Source organism: Neolamprologus brichardi, chromosome 12 (assembly GCF_056152115.1).
Source record: "Neolamprologus brichardi isolate AB-2024 chromosome 12, ASM5615211v1, whole genome shotgun sequence".
Taxonomy (NCBI): domain Eukaryota; kingdom Metazoa; phylum Chordata; class Actinopteri; order Cichliformes; family Cichlidae; genus Neolamprologus; species Neolamprologus brichardi.
The window spans coordinates 12,256,102-12,279,697 of NC_142115.1; the positions used below are offsets into that span (position 1 = coordinate 12,256,102).

The 23,596-nt window shown below is 42.8% G+C and overlaps 1 protein-coding gene across 4 annotated transcripts in view; it reads right to left on the reverse strand.

Moving 5' to 3' along the window:
- The window catches only part of ncor2 (nuclear receptor corepressor 2), an 88,766-nt gene that overhangs the window by 13,265 nt on the left and 51,905 nt on the right, over positions 1–23,596 (reverse strand). For 2 of the 4 annotated variants that reach the window (XM_035913089.2, XM_035913087.2), the window contains exons 15-32: positions 22,013–22,152; positions 19,525–19,685; positions 18,233–18,295; positions 13,024–13,166; positions 12,757–12,895; positions 11,746–12,169; positions 8,865–8,985; positions 8,022–8,286; positions 6,804–6,968; positions 6,535–6,662; positions 6,307–6,406; positions 6,014–6,121; positions 5,466–5,569; positions 1,801–1,951; positions 1,515–1,664; positions 1,324–1,416; positions 584–789; positions 154–490 (exon numbers count right to left, since the gene is read on the reverse strand). In XM_035913089.2, the coding sequence (XP_035768982.2) occupies positions 154–490; positions 584–789; positions 1,324–1,416; positions 1,515–1,664; positions 1,801–1,951; positions 5,466–5,569; positions 6,014–6,121; positions 6,307–6,406; positions 6,535–6,662; positions 6,804–6,968; positions 8,022–8,286; positions 8,865–8,985; positions 11,746–12,169; positions 12,757–12,895; positions 13,024–13,166; positions 18,233–18,295; positions 19,525–19,685; positions 22,013–22,152 (2,998 nt within the window). Of the gene's footprint in view, positions 1–153; positions 491–583; positions 790–1,323; positions 1,417–1,514; positions 1,665–1,800; positions 1,952–5,465; positions 5,570–6,013; positions 6,125–6,306; positions 6,407–6,534; positions 6,663–6,803; positions 6,969–8,021; positions 8,287–8,864; positions 8,986–11,745; positions 12,170–12,756; positions 12,896–13,023; positions 13,167–18,232; positions 18,296–19,524; positions 19,686–22,012; positions 22,153–23,596 lie in introns of all 4 variants that reach the window. The other 2 variants (XM_035913088.2, XM_006803161.2) reach the window with 1 other exon arrangement.

Below are 23,596 nucleotides of genomic sequence, written 5' to 3' on the forward strand. Positions count from 1 at the left end.
AAAATACAAGGAAACAGAATAATCTTTAGTACAGAACAACTCTCTTACATGCCTGTCACACATATACACGATTTATGCATTTTCATATACTTCTTGGTTCTTTTTTCGTTTAAATTACAAACTCTCAATCGTTTTAGCATGTGATATACTTACCCTCATGCTGCCTTTGACCTGCCTCCCTGGACAGTGGGGAGCTACGATGTGAGGATCCAGGGTAAGGTGTCCTTAAGGCTCCTTTATCATCGTAGCCCACTGGGCTGTGATGGGCTTTGCCACCCTGCTCTGACCCCAGCGTTAGTGGAGAAGAGCGCGATATGGGGCTAGCTGTACTGACCACTGCACTGGGGCGCCCTTTAGGTGCGTCTTCATATCGGCTTCTCTCAGTACGCATCTCCAGGTGTGACTGTGTACCGTGGTAGGGACTGCCCATGATGGAGCGGACATCATGACGTTTCCCTGAACTAGCCACCTCCTGCTTCATGGATGCTCCCTTCAGAGACCACAATGGGAATTAACTCAGTTAGCAAGCATGAAGTGTTTGATTGTCTCTACATATGTCAATAGCATTATCTTTAGTGTGTACCTGTACAATGATGCCCTCCTTTCCAGGCTGTCGGAGCTCTTCCCTGGGAATGAGGTGGATAGAGCGCCCAGCCTCCTTCACTATCGTCTCTCGGCCTTTCATAGAATCAGACAAAGAGCCAGGCCCACGAGGTGGGGGGCTCTCTCTTTTCATCTGTTTAGGTTCCCTCCTCATGTAGCTATCCTGATCTAGATGACGAGGTATACCTGAAATGTTAATATATGAATATTATTAATCTTCAAACAAGAGCAGGAAGCCTAGTGTTCTCATTTCTTTTCATAATTTAGCCAGAAGTGAGCCGAAGGATAAAGAAACATGAGCGACAGCCACAAACGTTTTATAAGCTTAGCTGAACAATCTGGGGTTCGAGATCTGCTTAATTTGCTGCTCTTTAGGCAAATAACTTCAGGTCAGCTAGCACTATCCATTTCTTGTAAAGGAAGAAACAACAGAAAAATTTGGCTTTCAGTTCACTGGAGGGAGCTCTGGGAGTGGAGTCAGATGAAATGAGAACACGGACTACATCAATCAATAACCTGTTACGCCTTTAACCATGCACCTTCACAAAACCAATGGTGACTGGTAAAGCAGCATCAGTCTTTTCTGGGGTCGCCAAAAACACAGGCTGCATTAACATTCTCCTTTAATGTATGTTCTGCTTGAGGACATTTTTTAAGTACTTCACCAGGATGAAATGAGAATTCAAAATAAAATCTCGTTGGAAGTAAACCACTTGCTACCTTGTGAGATGGAACCACGGATGTGATGAGAGTCCTTGTAAGAGGCATGGTGGGGACTGTCACTATCATGAGGCATGGCTCGTCCAATCAGTCCTGAGGTGGAGGTACCAAGGAGGGAATGGTAAGGTGTAAGACTATGGTGAGTTATTTCATAAATAAACAAAGTCAAACCTCTATATGTCATTTGTTACCTTCACAGTTGGCAGCCGACAACGATTCCCTCATAGGCAGTCCCCTCGAGATGCCTCCTTCCATTACATCATAAGGACGCTTGAGGCCCAGGATTTCCCCAGACTGCCCTCCACCTCGGCCCTCATCTTTAGGAGTCTGAGATGCTGAGCCTATAAATGACAAAGATCTCAGTAAATATACTGACAGTATTTCTTAAGGTATGTGCAATTTGAATCAATATTATTTCTAAGATTAACTAAAAGCAACATAGCAAAAAGTAGGACAATACGGCCAAGTCCTACTTACGATCATATGTAAGAATGTGCCCACTAATGCCCTCATAGAGCACATGTCCTTTAGACAGGGCCTCATCGCGCTCCCTCTCAACTCGGCTGGCACTGTCCTCAGTCATTAGTCGTGCTATGGTTCCCTTATACAGCGAATCAGCCGGCGTCCCCTGTGGAAACAAAAAGAAGAAATGAGACCTGTACGTTGTACCATCAGTGTGTTGTAGCAGAGAATAAAAAAAAAAAAAAGTCTGATTAGGATTTTGATATGCAAATGACAGTGAAGCCTGACCGCAGATAACCTTGACTACAAGCAGACTTGGTTAACAATCCTCATTTCGGTAAAACTAAACAGTGCCAACGTCATAACAAAAAATGTTACGGAAATTACAGACTTTATATCACGAGTGTTAAACTGTCATTTACAATTACTCCACTAATTAAAACAAACAAACAAGAAAAACAAGTGAACAAACATCTATGGAAATTTAAGCTGACTGTTCTTGAGTCTAATCAGACTCAACTATGTCAAAGAAGGAAAACACTGAGTTAAAAATAAGTACAGCTTGAGGTTAAACATTTCAGAGGAACCATCAAGTGAACCCACTCACACAACTTGAGTCACGTCACTAAAGTGGACATGAAAAGTAGTAGCTTAGGGAACATTGTTACTAGGGCTGGGCTATATCATACCGTTCACGGTAATACCAGTGTAATTTTGGGCAACGATAGGAAAATGACATATCGCGATAGAATATGGGTAAAACGCGCATGCGCAGTGTCTATGTTTACATACGCACATGGCGGCGACGCAGAATGAGAAGAGCGAAAGTGGATCGTTAAATGAAACGGATGAACCAGAATTGGTTTTTAAAAATGCTGCAATTTCAGTGGTGTGGGACTGGTTTAGCTTTCGTCCGTCAGATAAACAATAAAGCACTATTTTTGGTAGAGCATGCTAGCGGGCCGTCGTTATTACCGTGTTGTTTGGAAAATACGGCACACTTAAAATCAATCCTTTAATTTTTCTGAAAATCGACAGTGCCCCTTATAATCCCGTGTGCCTTATGTATGAATTCTGGTTGTGTTTACTGACCTCGAAACAATTTTATGTGGTACACGGCGCTCGAAAATCTGTCAAATGTTTTAGTACGACTTTGCTAAGCTACAAAGCCCCACCGCTTGATGGATTGTCGGAGCATTACGGCTATCGTATGCAGGCGCCTCGCGGAGTGATACGTACTGTGCTTCAACATAATATTACCGTATTGTGTGTGTATAACCTGTTTTTAAGTTTTGTGGATATTATACAAGGTTATGCTGAGGATATGTCAGCCAATTTCCACTGGAAATGCCTTTTGGTTAAACTGTCAGCAAGGAATTTGCATTTCCACTGTTACATTTTTATATAACTTTAATGCACATAAAAAACAGCTGCTTGTTTAAGTGAAAATACATTGATGGGGTTTTTTGCACTAATAAAGTTGTGGAGTTGTAAAATATTTTGTCTAGTGTCAATTATATCGTCATCGCAAATTTTCAAATGTATATCGTGATAAATATTTTTGGTCATATCACCCTGCTCTAATTGTTACTGTGTTGCTTGCAGCTTTTCCAAGAAGACACCGAGGAAGGACGAGGCCAGACTAGCATGGTTTCTTATTATAGGATCAGATGGCGCTGACTTAAGTTACCCGCACCTACCCTTTAAGAAAAGTCATCAATGCTATATGGATTTGTGCACTGAATGGTAGCCTGCACACTAAAAAGGTATCCCTCTAACAATAGAGATGTTACACTTTCAGTTATCTCTCCTTTTACTAATCCACAACAGCAGATAGAAGCCAGTATGGCAGCTGGATGTGATATTACAGTGGGCATATCAATGACTGGTTTTGCCCACGTCTAGAGTAAATAGATAAAGTAAAGAGGGAACAGATGCGGTACATTGTGTACCTGTTGCTAAGGTGATGGGGCCACCCAGAGCTGCAGTTATGTCACAGCACCACGGAAATCCACCAGCCTTATGACCTCTAACCAGGTCTGCTGCTCTCGTTTCCATCAAAAGGACAAAGCTCTGACGCATGAAGGCTGCTAAAATTGACTGTGGCGATTTTAAACAGGTATAAAGACATAAAGCCTTCAACTTTATGAGCAGAAACCAGTGACGGCATCAAAATGAACCAATGAAGTACTTCTAACAATGCGTGGCCCGTCAGTGTATGAGCTGTACATGCTGCTGTCACTATGAACCTTGACTTAATTTAACAGTGTTAGTTTCAGTTCAGTATTACAAGGGGAAATGGTGAGCTAGGGCTGGGCAATAAAACAATAAAGATAATTATTGCAAAAAAATTCTCCCCTACAGAAATATGAGACATGGTCAATATTAACCTCCTAAGACCCGAACTCTTCCACTACATGCTTTTTTAATTTCTCATTGATATTTGGACATATTGGGGCCCGATGAATGTAAAAACAAAGAATTACCAGATTTTTTTTTTTTTTTGCCTTATTTTTGTTTTTAAGAAAAATGAGAGCCACATATATTAAAATCTTGATAGAACAGTAGCAGTATAATGTCCTCGTAAGTGGATATCAGGCCCTTGTAGAGCAAAATTCAGTATTTTGGTCTAAATAACCCAAAATGTGATGGCCACCTATGTGGACGCCAGGTCCTAGGAGGTTCAAGTCAATAAAAGCCAATTCATGTTTTGAGATATAACACGAAAGGGTCAATGACATCAATCATGTGGTTGGAATAGAGTTGGAGCCAGCAAGCACCTTGCTAGATGGAGGCAGTGTCAAAAATGTGTGATATAACAAGACCGTGGGCTGTTGTTGGCCCATCAGTCAGAAGGAAGAGCAAAGTTTTAACATACAAAGACTCCTGCAGAAGCCGTCTTTGCTTTTCATGTTGTTTTTTTTTTTTTTTAATCTTTGATTTTCTCGAGATCTCTGCTGTCACTCCTTTCCCTTTCCCAGCCTGTTTATTAACAAATCGGCATTCAACCAATGCACAGTGTCATCTATGTCGAGCAATGTGCAGTTGAGATTTTGGAGGACTGCACAGGAGTAGCGCTGCTTGAAAAGCACTCTCCTTATATCTTCACTTAGGAACAAAAATGAACTTTTAAGCTTGACTTAAGAAACTGATTTGATTTAGATCCTAGCCATACGTGCTAGTTATGATGTCAAACATAAAAGCAGGTCACTTCTAAACCTGCATACTGGGGAATTATTTATAAGCGTGTTCAGTGAATTAGAAAGGTTGCTCGGAGGTTCCTCGAAAAGGGGAAGAGAACCGTTTTCCAGTTGTGTTGTAATGCACAACTCAAACTAGAACAGAGTCAGCAGAATATTATTAACAAACACGAGGATTGCCCCACCCAACAAACTGTACATATGGGAGACTGTTGCAACGAGAGTTGTAACAGTGGTCAGGGATTATCTGTAGGTTACATCATCAAACCAACAGCCTATGAGTATTTTCAGTGGAAACAACAAGGACCTTCATATGAGTAAAATTCTTTGGAAAATACAAATAAACCTGTTGTTATTTTCTGAATAGAGTTTGTCTCTCTACTTTTGTACCAATTTTGAACTTTAAACTAGAGCATTTTTAACTCCAGTATAGCAGCTTTATTAAAATGACCAAGGACTACTTCAGCGGTCAGCACTCACCTGAGTAATGGAGCCGCCTCGATAGGGAATTGGGGAATCAGGATGCAGTCTGGTCCCTGGGATGCCTTTAGTGATACTACCCCCCTGAACAGCTGAAATAGACGCTTTAAGGACAGTAAGAGAGAGACCGCTGTCACTATAATCCAACATGTAAAGTCACATTAAGAGTAAAAAAGAGGAATGCATTTAACTGGAAATAAATATTTGAAAATGTTTTGCAAGACCACCCGAAAAGAAAAAGTTGAAGCATCACCGAGTACAATCACTTCTGCACATACAGATTTGGGCCGTTTCTCCTAATCTTCACATTTTCCCAACATCAGTGAACTCAACTACCCACTGACTTTATAATAAACAGATAGATGAATGGCTAGACAGAGAGAGATTGAAAGTCTAGCCTAGGTTACATTCAGTACATTTAGAAAAGTCACTCCAATTTGGTGTGTTGGAATAAAAAGCAAGTCATGATTTGACTTTGTTCAGAATCTATGGCTTATTGCTTGTACTCAGTGTGGCAGTAAAACAGTGGGAAAAGACAGAGCACCCACCACGTCCAGCAGCACTATCATGAGATGGCCCTTGGGCTGACAGGTTATCAGCTTGGGAGGACGAGCTGTGAGGGGACAGCTGTTCCTGCTTTACTATTGGAAAACCACCTGCTATATATTAGATTACAGAGAGAAAAGAGAACGAAATGAATAGGGACAATTTTATTATCCTTTATTTATCCAGGTAAAAGTCTCATTGAAAGTAAAATCTCATTTTGAAGACAGACCTTGCTGAGAGGGGCAGGGCACAATGATGAGAAAGAGTATTAATCCCCTCAGCCAGATTTACTCACCCCCTTTCCTCTGATCCATCCAAGGCACCCCCATCGGTGCGGAGGGCATCTTCCCATGGTCCAACCCATGAGCTGGGCTGTGCAGCTGTACTGGCGTGCCCTGTTTATTTAATTTTTTAAAAAATGTACATGGTCATAAGAACAATATGTAGGATCACTGATCAAAACAATTACATGATTTCTACTCTCAAACTATGTCTACTTAATGTTATTGGTGTGGTGCTGTACCTGTGTGATAGAGCCTCCTGGCTTGGAGGAGGAAATGAGAGGTGGAGGCTCTGGCATTGTGAGCGGTCTCACTGCTGCTAGCCTTCCGCTGTCCTGCGGCAGTGAGGGGTGGCCTGATGGCTGGAACGCTGACAGATGGATGAGATTGTGAGAATGAGATTTGAGCAACTGATCTTTAGAAAAAGGCTTAAAAAAGCAAGTTAAGTAGACACGGATTTGCTAAATGTTCTCACAGTACAGATAAAAGATTATGTAAAGAGAATGCTCACAGTTGAAGTGGAGCAGGTGCTGGTCATGAGTGCTCTTGGCCATGTCTCGTGGGGACACAGGGTAAGGGGATAGAACTGAGCGCCCCAAGTTAGAGGTCCTCGGGTCATCAGGGCCCAGCGCCTGCTTCTTAACTTCACTGTGTGGAGAGAATGCTGGGGGCTTTTCTGCAACAGTGACACACAAGGAGAGTCAGGACCAGGTAACAACACAAGTGGTTATCCACTAATCCAAGAAGTTGTCCTTTGGCCATTACGAACACACTACTTTCCACACCTTCATCACTGTCGTCATAAGAATTACAAAGAATATCTCATGCTACTTCCCAGACAGAGTGACACGCTACTGAATTAATACCCTTACTTAATACAATCACACCAGCCCAGTGCTAATATTTAAAGTGAAATCCAGCTGAGGACAAGTTAAAAGGCAATGGATGAACCTACTTAATCCCTGCAGGAGGAGCAGCAACTGCTTCTCATTGCTCTGAATGGACATAAGCACACCACAGATCATTAAATCCTCACAGCATTTTTACAATCACCAAATCCTCAATTTTTTAAATCCCCACAAGCGCTTACTTGTAACTATTACTTCCCCCACACTGTGATTAAATGCTGAAAAATATCAATAAATATAAGCTGGAATACATGTTTATATCTGTCCTTATGTTAGCATAAATGAATGAAAAAGGACTTTGGAGTTCACAGCTGCCGTGCACATGCTGGTTATAAAAGACCTCTCTTTGTGTGGACCTTTAAAAGTCCATTCAACAAGCTTACAGTAACTGCACTGAACCAGACTGTATTCCCTTTTGGGTCAATAGCAATACCAGATCATTTATCAGTTCCCTCTCCATGAGTGTCCCAGAAACACTTCAATGCCCTAAACACTAGAGTACACAGACTCAAGGTTACAGGATGTAGCAAGGACCAACAAAGTAAAACTAGATCAAATGCAACTAGAACAGCATGTTGTGCTGCATTTTCATTAACCTCATTTAAAAAAAATCATTTCATTAATCCTCTAATCTTGTTTTTATAAAACACCAAGCTGTACACCCTGCAGTGGAGTGACACTAAGGTCATACAGAACAGTGATAAAAAGGATCCAAGCTGAAAACCTAAAACTGTGAAGAACTTCTGTGTTTGCAACTTTAGCAGGTAAATATAGTTTCTAGGCAATAAGAGAAGTTTCTGTTGTGATGGAGGTGTGCATACCATCCTTTTCGCCGGCAGAGGGGCTGCGCGGGCGAACACGTGGGCTGTTGCTGTGCAGAGCCTCCCTGTCTCTGTCTGCCTGTGGGGTATAAGGCTGCTGTTTGCCTGGCTGGCCTGGAAACTGCTGCTGCTGTTGTTGCAGCTTGACCTCCTGAGAGGACTCCCCATGAGCCATGGTGATCTGTTGCTGGTACAGTGCCAAAGCGTGGGGAGGCAGTAATGCCTTCCCACTCTGCTGACCCCCCTGCACCGAGGCTTCTTGCATCTGCACACAGGGCGACAAGAAAATAACAGAGTTACATATGTGCCACACATATAACACAAGTCCACTCCTATCCAGGAGCTGACATATGGTTAGCCACATAAAATATCTGATAAGCATGTTAGCTAAGACGCATCTCTTATTTCTTGACAAGCTAAGGTTTCCCTAATGGTCATTATCTCATTTCTCGTTATCATCCATCTGGTTGGCTTATCTTATACGGTTATGACTTAACAATTTCACCTACTATGGTGTTAGCCTTGTAAGCAGAGAGACTTTGATAGGATTCACAACTGTAATGAAAGATTGTGAGTGTGTGAGTACATCAGTTTTATGTGGCTAAGACCCTTTCAAAGGCTGGAAAAGCCAAGATGCTCTTCACTTAAAAAGGGACATAAAGGTTTATAGGGACACAATAACAATGCTCATTATCAAGTCCATATGTGTATTCTTGGATTCTAGCAAAGTAGTTCTGCATGAGTCATATTAAATAAATAAATAAATAAATAAATACATAAAAAAAGATCTGTAACTGTTTAAAACAAGAACTAAAGCTAGCAACTTTAAAATTAGCAACTCACAATAGGTGGTATAGCAGCTGCTCTCTGTTTCAGCTGTTTCAGATCCATGGGCTTCTGTAGTGGGGATGATATGACCCCATCATGAGTGTAGTTCAGTAGGCTTGGCCGTGGAGACAACATTCTACACAGACGAACAGAAATAAGTTAGTGGGAGTAAAGAAGAGGTTGAAAAGAAGAGCATACAAAATCACTTGTTTAGTTTTTCCACCCACTCATGTAGTAGGATGTGTGCTGACATAGCCCGAGACCATGGGAAAAAAAGTAAAGATTCATATTGATGTATTACACATCTGTCAAAAAACACAACAGACTCTGAATTACAGTTAAACACACAAATCGATGCACAGAACCACACATGCACCCCCCCCCCCCCACACACACACACACACACACACACACACACACACTCTCCCCCCCCCCCCCCCCCACCCCCCAACCCTCCCCCATTTGTTTGCCTTGGCAGAGGGCAGCATTTCCCTGAGCTCTGCCAGTACATGCAGTCTGCTGTCATGGAAAAAACTGAACAAATACCGTGCAAACACGACTAATCAGTTCTCCTACGCACTCTGACACCAATCTCTAGCGGCCTCATTCACAGACACATACGACATGTTTTATTTTTTATATATATTTTTATTTAGATATATCTATCTCTCTATATATCTATAGATATAATAATATATCTATCTATCTCTCTATATATCTATAGATATATCTATCTATATCTATATGTATATTTATATATCTATATCTACCTATTTTCATACTGATGTGCAAATAAAATCCTTGGCTAATAGAAAAGTGCAACCTGTGGTACATGAACACACAAACAGCTTGCCAAATATGGCTTCAATGCTGTACAGTGTAGCTAGGCAACTACTACCACTTCAAAGCCCTCACTGCTTTGTGTTCTTATGTCTGCTGTGTCAGAACAGAAATGTAAGATACCCAAGAAAACTCAAAAACCAGAAGATTTTTTACAACAAAGCTCTCAAACTGGTATAACGATGTAAACAGGGGAAATAAAGTAGGGAAGGGATACACTGATCAGCACTCAAACTGCCTAATACTGTGTAGGTCCCTATTATGCCAGAACAGCTCTGAGGCCTTTGGAGCTTGAACATGGCATCATTGTCGGTATCTTATGACTGCATGGCATTGGTGATATTGGAGTGCTTGGGTGCTGCTGTGGTATTAGGCTACTGTGCCTCATACTTTCATATGCAACAGATGTTTGATAGCATCATTGTCTGTAGAGTTTGGAGACAGGCTCACTGTCCAGAGGTATTTCTTATATTCTCGAGATGGTTTTCTGATATGTTTTTTGCTTTCTGTTGGAGGACATTAAGGTACAGCCATTTTTGTTGATCTGAAACAATGTTAGGTGGGTGGTAAATAGCAGTAAAAGTAATAACCACATAAATACCAGGGAAAAGATGTCCCTGTAAAACTCAGGGTTATGGCTATAAGCCTGGTCCTCTGATTAGTGCTGATGGTTCTCACTATGGGCCTCCTGCATGACCTCATCAAAACCTCAAATGTCCCTATTCTTGAGAACAGCTGCAGCCTGAGGGGCTGGTACTTTGGGAATCCTGAAAATGCAATGCTGGGGGAGACACTGCCTGTGCTGCAACCAAGAGGCCTTGGCAGATGACAGAGGTGTCAAGGAAATCCTTTTTCCTTTGTCATCAGGTTGGGGAGCCCAAGCCAGCATGCCCACCCCACAAGAACCATTAGCCCCATGGCTTTCCCAGTAGCCTATATTCCCACTTTCTGGAACTGGAGGACATTGTCGGATGTAACAAATATTTCTTCCCACATAGTGGTATCTGGTTTAGCTATCTTACCCTCTTCTGAAGGGATGTTGATCTTAGCAGCTGTGTGCTTGCACATGTCCTGTATGTTGCGCTATAAGGTAGACAGCAATGAAGGTTTAGTTGGTAGTGAGGGAGTTGGAAATTATAGTTAGAAAACAGGAGTTCTGAATCAGCTGACTCATCTCCATCATTGTTAGCGTCGCTTCCCAGGATAGCTCTAATAGAGAAAAGCCCTCACATCGTCAGTCTGCCACCAGTGATGGGAAAGAATTAGCTACTGGCTCAGAGTGTGATTCTGCATAAAAGTCCTTAGGTATTAGCACTTTTCCCTGTGGCAAAGCTGCCTCACACACCAAAGGGACACTGCCCTGCAGGTTAGCCTGGTGAGTGAGCCTGCAGTGGCACAGTTTGTGTCATAAAGGAATACAATGGATTTGGGGGGAGGTCAAGGCAGCCTCAGGAGTCTACACATGCCACACAAACTGGGTGTGTATCCCAGAGAGAGCTCTTGTTGCTGCAGAGAGACAGATTTCCAACTTCACTCAGGTTGTTAGCCATGGCCATGCTGGTGGGCCTGACAATCGGCTAAACAGCCACCAAACTAACTTGCAGGGAAGAATACTGCTGTTCTTTGGGTAGCACAGACTAAAAAGTAGTGCTACTTTTTTTATACAGTATTGCTACCTAATAGGGTACGGCTAGAGCCGTTAGCTTAGTACCCAAAGGACAGCTGCCAACAGGCTTCCGTGAGAAGAGAGAAGAGGTTTTTGAATGACATCTCACGCTATGTCACACCCCATTATGTGGGTGTCACTGAGAAAGCCTATAGCAGGTGGCGTAATAGTATTTCAGCTTCTGATGAGGTCAGGGAGGAGGCATTACTCCATAGTCATGAAACAAATGCGATGAAAGAGAATACTGCATTGTAGAGAGAGGATCCATCATATTCACTTCACGGGTCACAGTTTTAATGTTGTGCCTGTATAAAATTGTTGCTTTAATTTAAACAAATGGGAAATTACCATTTACCATTATCCACTATATCCATTGCTACGAACCCTCACCTGTTCTTATCTGTGTTGTCCGGCTCCTCCACCTCATCAGCACTGCAAGTGGCACTAGAGTCACTGTCTCCATGGGAGCAAGTTTTGGCCGCATGGTCCTTCTTGGAGTTCTTGTTGGAGCTCTTGACTTCCTCTGTGCCTGCAGTGGGAGGTTTTGCATCTGTGGCATCACTGGGCGGTGTTGGCTGCAGCTGGTCTCTGTTGGGCTCCCCTGTTTCAGTCTTAATCTCCTGTTTAATGGAATCTGCATCTTCCTTGACTGGAGGTTTCTCATCCCCTGCCTGACTTGTGTCTGCGAGGTCCTCCTTGTCGCCAGTGTTTGAGCTGCCCTTTGCCTTGCCTGAGGCTTCCTCTTTAGCCTTGCTGTCCTCAGACGAGTGCGGCGAGGGCAGGCTCTCCGTGTCAGAGCTGTTATTGGCTCCACCTGGCAGGGACACAGGGTTCAAAAGGAAACAAATTAGAGGTTTGTACTATAAATGTTTTATCTCCTTCACCTTTTTTCTTCCATTTTTCCTCTTATCTCTTTCTGCTAAAGAAGATTCTTCGCAGTGCCAGTCTTCTGCCTAATCAGGTTTCACTGTACAATAAGGGGAAAACAAAACCAATTGGAATAATGGATGAAAGCCCCCAGGACTTCAGTGCTCTATTGAGGAAGTACAGTCTACGCAGTACACTTCTGTCAACAAACTACAGCAACGTTTCATGATCATTTTCCCATTTGTAGACCATGATTCTTTAAGCCAACGTGAGCTGCTCAAACACTTTTTTCTGTCATATGAAACGATGCCACTTTATAAAGTTTGTGTAGAATAAAATTCAATTTAAAAAAAGAACTCTGGCATAAATTCTACATTTACAACCATTAATGACTAAACTGTAAGAGAGTTATTAAGTCTATGTATGCAGTCTAGTTTGTAGTTAGGTTGTAGTTGTCCTGAACATTCAATGCAATACAAACAACTTTGTAGACAAAATAGAAGGCTTAAAATCAAGGCATAAGGATTGATATACCTTCTCCATCCTCGGGGGCTTCTTCTTCATTGCAGCTGGCTCCTGAACCCTCCATCTCCTCCTCCTCTGCTGGATATGGGGCATTAGTTTCCTCATTCTGTGAGGCTTTGCCTCTACGACGGGCCTTTCGTTCCTTCTCCTGGGTGAAAATAAGCAAAAAAAAAAAAGCCTCAACAGAAGCAATCTTACAGTATAACATTACACAAAGTATAAAATTATTATTATTTTTTTTTTTTCTTAAAAGCTTGCGGATGTCATTTTGATTACCGATTTCATTTTATGCTGCTGCAGAATTTCATCCAGTTTCTGCCTCTTCTTGTAGTTGAAGTAGAAGTTCTTGCACTGTGACACGGTCTTTGATCCCACCATCTTAGCGATGGCGGACCAATTCCTACCATACTGGAGAAGGCCTAGAATTAACAGATGGACAGACAGAGGGATTAGGATAGACATACAGAGACAGACGTGTGGATGTGGCCCTTGATGACCTGCTATTCTCTCTGCAGCTGTAAAATATGTAAGCTGTGCAAAGTGCACTGCTTGTGACGATTGTAAATTTAATGGTTATTTTGGCTTATATACTATCAATGCCATCTCTAATCTCTTCAAGTGTACAGCGTTGCCATTGTAAATCAATAGCCAGGAACATCTGTCTCTATACAGCTGTCTAAACTGCGGCACAGCCTGGGAGTTTTACCCACAGTGTAACAGAGACACTGTTCCACTCTGCCAGGAGCACCATGGCTTGTTAACATAGATTTCCAAAGTACAGACAGAGAGTGAAAGAAAGAGAGAGACTGATAAAGCAAAAAGGAGAGGGAAGTGCTAGTGGTAGGTAAACCGCCAGTCAAACCAATGACATCACTAACTCACTCCACTGGGGTCACTGTGTGTCATATTCTAACTGACTTTGATGTGACCCACTTCCAAGAAACCCAAGTCCTTTACTCAGTCAAGCACATGATTGGGCCTTACACAAGAGTCTACAGACACCCGCTGGGCCAGAGCTGTGATAGATCAACCTGTCATGAAACACACAAGAATGTAGGGACCCACACATAAAGTGTGTATGTGTGCTATAGTAAGATATGCAGAGAGCATTCAGTGCATAAAGACAAGTAAATGGGAAATACAGATAGCATAGAATTTGCTCCAGCGCCCCCCTCCCAGAGTCTGCTGTTAGCTAAAAGGCAGCTCATTAACAGTGTGTTGTAAGAGGCTTAGCTTACACCACCCACTTGTTTCCTGTGCCAGCCTGACAGGTCCTGGCAACAGGACAGCTCTCAAAAGGTTGCTGGGGGCTGGTGGGTGGGAGGGGTGTTATTAACAGGCACAGAGCCAACACGTCTTGGGATAACCTTGGCCATGGGTTCAGAGGTCTCTGCATCTCATCGCTTAATGGAGGTAGTAGGACGACACGCAGAGCTGCGAGCCAAAGGAGAGGAAAGGACAGCTGTTTACAGCCCCGTCAGTTCAGCTCTCATAATAATCTGAAAGCCTGAATCTGATACCAACACTGGATTGAGTAGTTAGTGAAGACCATTACTAAGTGATATCTGCAATAAAAACTGATCTATTAGTTGTTTACAAGTCTCATTTCCTGGAAATGTTTCATAAGACTTTGTGTACAGAGATACTTATAACACTGATATTAGGACACATAAAATGCCACCTAAATATGAAAAAGTTTTTTTTTTTTTTTTAAACTGCACAGTCGTGTTTCACTCGCACAATAGTTGCAATTGTATTAACATTAGCACCTACATAAGTACTGTGTCACACATACAGTGTGCAAATGTAATTTTTTTAAAAAAGATCTCTAGCTAAAAGGGCTAGCAAAGCTATGAATCATGCAGAAAAAGTGCATAGACCTATAATATTCACTGTCCGGCTGAGAATTTATTAATACTATTATAAAAAGACCTGCCATAACAAGCTTGGGTGATCTTCATGTCTGAGCTTCTGGAGTCTAAAAGTGGCAGCGCACCTTGAAACTGTTAAAGTGGAAGAGGTTTTTCAGCTGAAATATTCATTGCTGCCACCAAAGGTATTGCTAGAAAAGCTTCTCCCAGGAAGAAAAGACTGGTTGGCCTGACTCGCTCCATGAGGACTGAGACACGTGACTGCTGATACCTAATAACCTTTTAAAGTCGGTGGGTGGGTGGGTGGGTGGGGGTGGACTGCCCTACAAGTCATACACCCTCGAAACTGATAAGAGTACACACAAAAATATATGCCTTCACACCAACCCTGAAACAACGGTGGCATAAGAATAAGCACATTTATAGAAGTTAGATTAACTCTTTGCAGCAAGCAGTTAAGCTGAAGTGCTAAAGAGTTCAATTTATTTACTGAAGGTCAAAGGTCACTTTGTGATGACCTCTAGCTATATCCAGTTTGATCCGCCACACGCAAGCACACAAAGCACAATCCCAATAAGTTATAGTTGGCTCAGGGCCTCAGTTGCTCAGAGCAACACACATGTAGCATACATCCAATCAGCTGTAAGAATACTGAAACAGGTGGTAGCCTCACACCCAATCAGGACATCGTATTTTCTTTAGCTCCTCCCAGATAAAGTCCAATCAACACCTGGTGCGGCCAGAAAGTGGTTATTCCTGTCTGTCACATGCCTGTCGCTCTGGTCGTCGTCTCGTGCCCCTGCTCTGGATAACGCTATCAGACGGTCTGATCTCTCGAGGGCCAGCAGGGAAGCTGTTCAGGGCTGGGCCTTCCGGATCCAGAGCAGAGGAGATGAAAACAGCTCAGTCTCGGTGTTCTTCTTGCCAGCTGGCTCGATACATGAGCCGGTGTCAGGTTGACATACTCTAAACCAGCACATGCTCCTGGCCTCTCCCCTCCTTTTCCCTCTCCCTCTGTCCTCCCTGTGCTTCGGTGAGTGCTGCTCTGTTCTTCTCAGTCGCTCCTCTCCCCAATGGCGGTCGTCTGGGAAGACTTCCACAGGAAAGTGGGACTGTGGGGCGGTTCTATGTGCTCAGCCTCTCTCTCCTCATCTGATCTCTCCTCTATCTCTCTTTTTTTCCCTCCCTCCCTCTTTCCGTCGGTCTGTCCCTCCCCCTACCTCACTCTGCCAGCAGGCACCGCGGCATGCACATACACACACACGCACACACGCACACACGCACACACGCACACACAACCGCATGAGTGAGTACAAACTCTCTCTCTCTCTCTCTCGTTAATACTCTAGCACACAGACACAAACATACACTCGGGCAGTCCAAGAGTAAACAGAGAGCAGAGAGAGAGAGAGAGAGAGAGAGCAGTCTGGAGAAAGTGAGGAAACACAGAGAAAGCAGAGCCACTGAGCCAGAGAGACAATGGAGAAAGGGAAAGGATACAGAAGTGGAGAGTAAGCACAGAGAGAAGAGTGGGGGCAGCAGGGGTGAGAGAGGGAGTTGATGTTGATACCATGAGAAAGCATAAAGGCTTTCACATTTTTCCTGACTGACCTGCTTTTCATCTTGAATGTGACCTCTCCAGTTTATAACAACACACAGTGAGAGGAGAGAGAAAGTGAGTGGGGGAAAGAGGCGCTTGCCAAATCTTCCACAGCTCTTGCCAATCTGGGCTGTTGCCATCTTCCCAACCGAGAGACAGAACGAGAGACAGAGTTGGAGCAACGGCGGAGGAGAAAGGGAGAAAAGATAATATGGCATTCTCTACCTGCTGCTCCTTTAAATGGGTTCTTCCAGCATGCAGAGCTGGGCCTATTATCCAGCTGCCTGGCTGCCCGCACCCAAGCGAAGCCTGGCAGATTAGCACACTTACATAAATGCTGGCCAAGACTGGTACGCACTCCAGCACACACAGGCATAGCCTTTGCTACACATTACTTGCATTTGCCCACATTCACGTAGGCGTAGGGTGGTGGGTTTAAGACAGAGTTACAAAGCCTGCTCATCCCTTGTTTGAGGTGCCAATCTTTGACTGGGGAAGACAAGGGTGATCCATCTCCAAGTGTGGCCATGCCTTCCTCAAAGGCACTGCTGGCTGGCACTGCCACGCAGGAATGGTGAGGCCCAGCCAGACACTATAAATGCCATTATTCAGATCTGGTTAGCTCAAAGGGATAAACACATTAGCATCGGGACACCTAAACCTCTTTAAAACATATACATGTCAAGCACCTGCTGCGGAAAAGCACCTTGACAAGCTTATTCAAAACTAAAGCGCAACTGAGGAAATGGGAGGACGGAGGCTGTGATCTTGGAATGTCTGAATTCTTGGAAAGGGAATCCCTTTTGACAGGTGTGGGGGTTGTTGCTAGAACTGATGATAAAACGACCTCCTCCTCAGCCCTTGGTACTGTAGCTGGGGTTCTGTGGTTGTGGTTACATAAGCCCTTCACAGAAGCCCCGCTCCCACAGAGCTGCCAGGCTAATCCTCTTGGATGGAGTGCCCCACTAATCCTACAGCAGGAGAATGGAACTGAAGACATTAACCAGGATTACTACACAGGACCGTGTTCGAGCCAGGCTAGTGCCAGTTATCACAAAATAACCTCTTAACACACAAACCTGCACAAACACCCAAGTACCAATTTGCAGGAGACGGGACACAAAGCAGGTGCAGACTAAATGGGATTTTAATATCACACTGGAGATTCTGATAGTTGTTTGCAAGGCACCTCATCTGCTGTTCAAAACATTCAAAAACAGGCCTGCCAGTCGCACAAAGCACAATGACACATCACCTATAAATTACCACAAAGCAGCCGCCTTGTGAAACCCAGTGAATCATGTGCAGAAGACCTAGCACTACAAAGAGGTAGTTGATCAACTTTGCCCACTATTTTAGAAGTTATCAAAAAAGGACACATTTATTGTGAAGAGTGAAGAAAGATCTTTATATGCAATGTCACTGCCAACACACACACACACACTCACCTTTTCTTGCGATATGTAAACGTGTCTTTAAAGCATAGTAAACATTACTGCAGGTAAAGAGCTCATTGAATCAGCAAATGAGGGTAATGTACTGCATATTAAAAAAAACGAAACAAAAAAAAAACTTTAAAAGCATACTCAGAGAGTGCAGGTGCAAGGAAAACTGACAGAATGTCAGTGACCTTTATGAATCAGCCAGTAATCTTCAGTGAGAGACAATAAACAGCCCAAGTTAATGACTGCCGCATTCGCAGGGGTTGGTTGATAAGGGGCAGACTTTACAGCCTCCTTGATAAAAGACAGGCTTGCCTTGACCCAGAGACACAGGGAAACAGCTCCAAAAAGCAGCAGACTCCGTTCAGGCAGACTGACATACACATGCATAGACATAACCTAGCAGCACGTGGTGGTTGCTACCACACCAACAGGAAGTCACAGCCACATCACTTGTCTATGCTTTCGAACAGAGCTTGAAGCTGATAAGTATTCTTTGCGTTGACGAGTTTATTATAATACATAAAACCTGCAATAAAACTACTTCACATGAGAAAAGAAAGGTCTCTTACCTTTTTTGGCAGTTTCCATCTCTTCTTCAGTCCAGCGAGAGCTCTCATTCATTTCAAGATTGGCTGTTTAAAAAAAAAAAAAAAAAACACAAAAAAAACACAAAAAAAGGAGAACCACCAAGTTAGAGAAGGCGGGAGGAGGGGGAGGGGGAGTGGGCAGTTGTCACTATGTCTGTTAGGGAGTGACTGACGAGAAGAAAGACAGAGAGAAATTAAAGAAGAAGAAAAAACAATAAGAGGGGGAGGGTGGCTTGAACTGCTTGCTAGTGAAGCACTGCAGCATGGGTCGCTGGGGACTGTTTGTTTTAGATGGTGGAAGCAGGAAATCCAAGGAGAGAAGTCAGTTAATGATTATAGACAAAACAACTGGCTTCTTTCGCTGCACAGGCCATAAGCCAGGCTGTCCCTGGCCTTCCATGACAGGACAGCGCAGCAGGAGTCTGTGCTCACGTGTCCTCTATACGGACCTGTGAAGGGCACATTGGGCCAGCTAGCCCTTCTGCTAGCAAGGGAGCAAACAGTGGCAGGGGTGTGGCCGCTGACTGAGAGCCCCTACAGTCCGAGTCACCAGGGGATTCTTTGTGACTACACCTGCAGCATGTATGCACAAATGCTGAAACATCAAAAATGCCATCCTAGCCTGAAGCTAGTTTGTCTGTGTGTGCACAGTTTACACACCATCTGTTAGAACATGAAACAGAGCTAAGCAGGGGGACAGTGCTGACACACAGTCCTTTATTAATAGTTCATCTTTTGCCAATAGGATTTTGTGTGCGTACCTAATGCTGCCACATTTTACACCCATTACGATTTCTTTTTATGCTGTTTGAGTGACAGTGAGGCAAAAGTAATGAGTTTAAGACTGAATAAGACAACACGAATAACAGACAAAGGATCAACAGTGCACTCTTGTGGTACGGAACCAAAGGCCACAACTAGATCAAAGGTGACCAAACTCAGTGCTGAGTGATGATGGCAAATATTTATCTGTAAAGATTCTCTCTTGTTCAATTGCTGTTAACAAATGCACACAATTTATTCCTGCATGCCATCTTAATTTTTTACATCTAGTTAAAAATTATAGGGTTAATTTAGAATGATTTTGTAATAACGTATGTCTTTACATCTGTATATAAGTCCAATAGCAATTTTACCATGCCGTTTACCTACATTGTTTTCTAAGGCTACAGAGTTCAGCGTGGCTTAAGTCATATGATCATTTGTTTTTTTAACACTGAAAGAAGAGAGAGGAGAAATCTGCACCAATTTGCTGCAATGCAAGAGATACTGACCGAGCTCATTGTTGAGTGGCGGTGCTGAGGTCTCCTCTGCTTCGCTGGTCATAGAGCGGGTTATACGGCCCTTGCGGCGTCCCTGGCTATTGGCTGTTCGTCGACCCTTGATAGCCACGGGAGGCTCTTTGTCCTCTGCATCTTCTCCAGAGGTGTCGTCCCTGTATTTGGAAAATGTCAACAGAGTCAGCAAGAGAATGCACCGGGTTGCTGAATGGTCAGGTCTATTAAACGGGACATTAATTTCTGGGTAGCACTGTGAGGCACTGATAATAGTCTTTTAAAGAAAAAAACAAAACACACGTGGGGTGGGGGTACGATTCAACAGCATAATGGCTTTAGTCTGAAACTGAAATCAAGTGTTTTATTGCAGAAGATCAGACTACAAGCAAGATCTGTGGTGAGTTTTGTGCAGGCAAAGTTCTGCATCACAAAATGATGACTCAAGATTAAAAAAACAAAAGTGGTTCCAAATATTTATCAGAGATATAAATTTTATTTAATATTTATTGGGACTATAATAATTTCTGAAAAAACAAAAAATAATGCAAATGATAGGATGCAAATATCGAACAAACAGGAGCTGTTCAATATGTGGACAGAGAAACAGGTAAATGAAACTAATGGACTGTTTTCTGATATGCAAAAATAATGACCTTATATGCCTGATGCAATTACTTGCGTGGGTATACTGTCCCAATCCTCCCAGGCCCATCCTCATTTGGACACGGACATGTTTGTCCAAATGAGGATGGGCTAGGGCTGTTCGATATAACGATATATATCGGAGTCTATCGTTTCATTTTACGCTATCGTTTGTTTCGTGGGTCGCAAAATAAACTGTTCACAACAATATTTTTTTCATCGTTTTGATGGTCACCTTAGTTGCTATATTCATTTCTTAAAGTTCTCTCTTTCTCTTATATTTTATATAACCACATTACAGACGGACAAGCGCCTGTTTTTTTGCATTTTGGTTAGCAACGACGACGGTAACACCATCGCGTGTCCGCTTGTTTGTGTTCCACATAAACCTTTCACAATAAAGCTCAAGATCCTGCTGAGACTTTTCAAAATAAACTGAACCACGTGAAAGAGCAGATTATTTACGGATGAGAAATAAAAAAGAGCTGCCAGGTGCTAAAAAATAAACCTTAGACTCAAACGTTAGAACAGGCTTTTCCCCGCAGCACGCCGTGTAATAAATACTCAAAGAAAACGGCAGCCGTTACAACTTATGTCTAAAAATGTATCGTTTCATGCATCTGTTAAAACACTTGACTACAGCTACATGACGCGCAGCTGGAAACACTTCACGCAAGTCGAGCTGCCCGAGATCCACAGAATTTACAGAAAATGTTACATTTTTGTGATTTATATCGTTATCAGACGATAGAATTCTTATATCGGATTTTGGTCATATCGTACAGCCCTAGGATGGGCAAAAATACCTCAGAATGAAACAAACTTCAAATCAAAAATTTGAACATGTATGCAGACGCTGCTTTTTCCATTCTTTTTATTTCCAGGATAATTTATTGAGTGTCTGCACAATGGCATGCCAGGAGACAGCCACTGAATTTGAACCTTCTGCTCCTCCATTCATCTTCCCCCAGCTCCATTAATCTTGCTGAGGGGAGCTGGTGGCACACTAAATATAGGCAAGCCAGCTGTGCCAGGGGTGACAGGCAGGCAGCGGGGTATGCTGGGAGTCACGGAGTCCCCTGGCCTCGCCTCAAGCAGTCAGGCACCCGGCAACGCTTCATCATCATCATCCTCCTGCAGTCTGACACATCTGCAAATATGACCTACCATTGCTTGAAACTGCTCGAGTGTACACTCTCAGCTGACAACATAATATAGTGCCTAAATACACGCGCAGAGGGCTGGATTTATCTAATAATTTTCAGGCAACAGAATGCAATGAAATTCCTGCTGTTTCTGCCTCATTCAGTGGCACCGTGCCTAAAAACACCCCCTCCTTCAACACTGCACCCAGCTAGGTTAATTACACTGCTTATTTTCCTCACCAAAAACAACTCAGACTAACAAAATAAGCACAGAGTTTTAAAAATGAGACTTTGTGCTATTTGCAAAGGGATGAACGTAAACAGGAAAACAGCTGCTCTACTAGGGAGAGCAAATGGAAGCTCAAAATTGCTGTAGGTGGAAAGTCTGGCTGGAGGTGAGGGAGAAAGAGCTCAAGGGTTACAGAATGATTGCATTTCCAGATCAACTCCCAATAGCCAAAAATTACCCCTACTCCATTTCCTGCATCCTGACATGGAACAATTCGAAAAATTGCGACTTGGAGAAAAAGATCAAGTAAGAAAAATGACTCCAGCTGTATGGGTTCACCCACTCAACTCCATCTTTTCTTTGAGCTGTCAGTGTGCTCTCAAATTTAAAGCTCCCAGTGCTAAAGCTTGCTTGGATAGTTTTGACTTCTTTTTGTTTTGTTTTTTTTTTTTTATTAATGGCAACTCACTTCATTCCATCTTCCTTGTCTTCAGTGTCATTTTTCTCTTCATCCCGCTCTGCCTCCTTCTCTTTCTCCTCCTTCTCCTTGTCTTCCTGGCTGTTCCGGTTCACTTGTTGTTGCTGCTGCTGCTGCTGCTGCTGACCGTGCTGTGAGGAAAAAACACAACAATGAGGTGCCGTATTACAAAGATAATCCCAAGTAGTTTGGCAAAGACAAACAACCCAAAAATCTCCTGCAATTTGCACATCTTTGACGCACACGCTTCAGTGTGCAAACGCAGAGGCATTCAGATTTTGTCAAAATCCTGTGCATCCTGCCCATCAGATTAATATAAAAAGAAGCAGTTGGTGGTTAACAGCTTTACTTGAGTAGGTTACTCCAGTATCTTTCTAGCATTACAAACCACAATTTATCTTCTCAGATTTCATGCATGTTCTGCTTGCTTCCAAACAGCGAATGACTTAGCAATTTTGGTGGCAGAACTCAAGTCTGAGACTTTCCAGCCGACGGTGTCAGGCTGGCTTTTGTGGTGGTGGTGTTTTTTTCTTGTTTTTTTTAAACATAGAATATGAAACCAAAAAAAAAGGAATTCCACTCTTCCTCATTTCTAAAACCTTGCTTTCTTTTATTGTTTTTTCAAATGCATCTCACTTTACCTAAATGAAGATTTACGCAGCTTCAATTTTAGCATAGGCAAAACCAAAGAGGATGCGAAAGTTCCGAAATTACAGCAGCACATTTCTTGCTCCTGAAGCACCCAGAACCACTTCCTCAGCAGTTTCCTGCCTGTCTGGGCTTTTATGGTTAGAGTTCACAGCACTGACACGCAGCTCGACCTAAAACCATAAATACTGCTTAACAATGATTCATCATCAATTCTTCATCAAGAATTAAGATCTCATATTCTCTTTCTGAGGTATTTGCAGTATCATTCTGAGCAAATGCTCACTCAAACCATGTAAACAATGTGTATCTCTGTAATATAGACATATTTTCAGTAGCTCCTGACAACCAAACAACAATTGGCAAAATCTTACTTAGCATTTGTTGTTAGGGAGGGAGAAGAGCAAATTTAAAAATGCACCTTTCACACAGAGAAGCTAATTCTTTTTTCTCCATTTGCACAGCATCCCTAATGTCCTCTCCCGCTCTGTGAAATTAATAATGATCTCAACACAACACTACAATACTTAGGAAAAGATTGGACTCTGTGAAGCTAGAAAGACATTAACATTTATATTAAGTCGTTTCCTATTATATTTTCTCCTTTCCCCAAAAATAATGTGTTACCATTTGGAGCAATCCTGATGTATAGCAATGCACTTTCTGTTCCTCCTCTGCAGATACCTCCCTCTGTGACTGTGAGCTGTAAATGCTAGCTGCTAATCAAGAGATATGGCCGCAAAGTGCCTGGTAATGAGCAGTTTCTTCAGGAAAGATGACATAGTTTGCTCATAAACATACGAAAAGGTCGCCCTACATGTGCCATTTCATTAGTGCCACCATGAAGTTAGCACCTGAGGTTAGATACATTAGAACAGAGTTCATTTGGAACAGGAATAACGTCACCCAACTACAGAAAAATGGTTT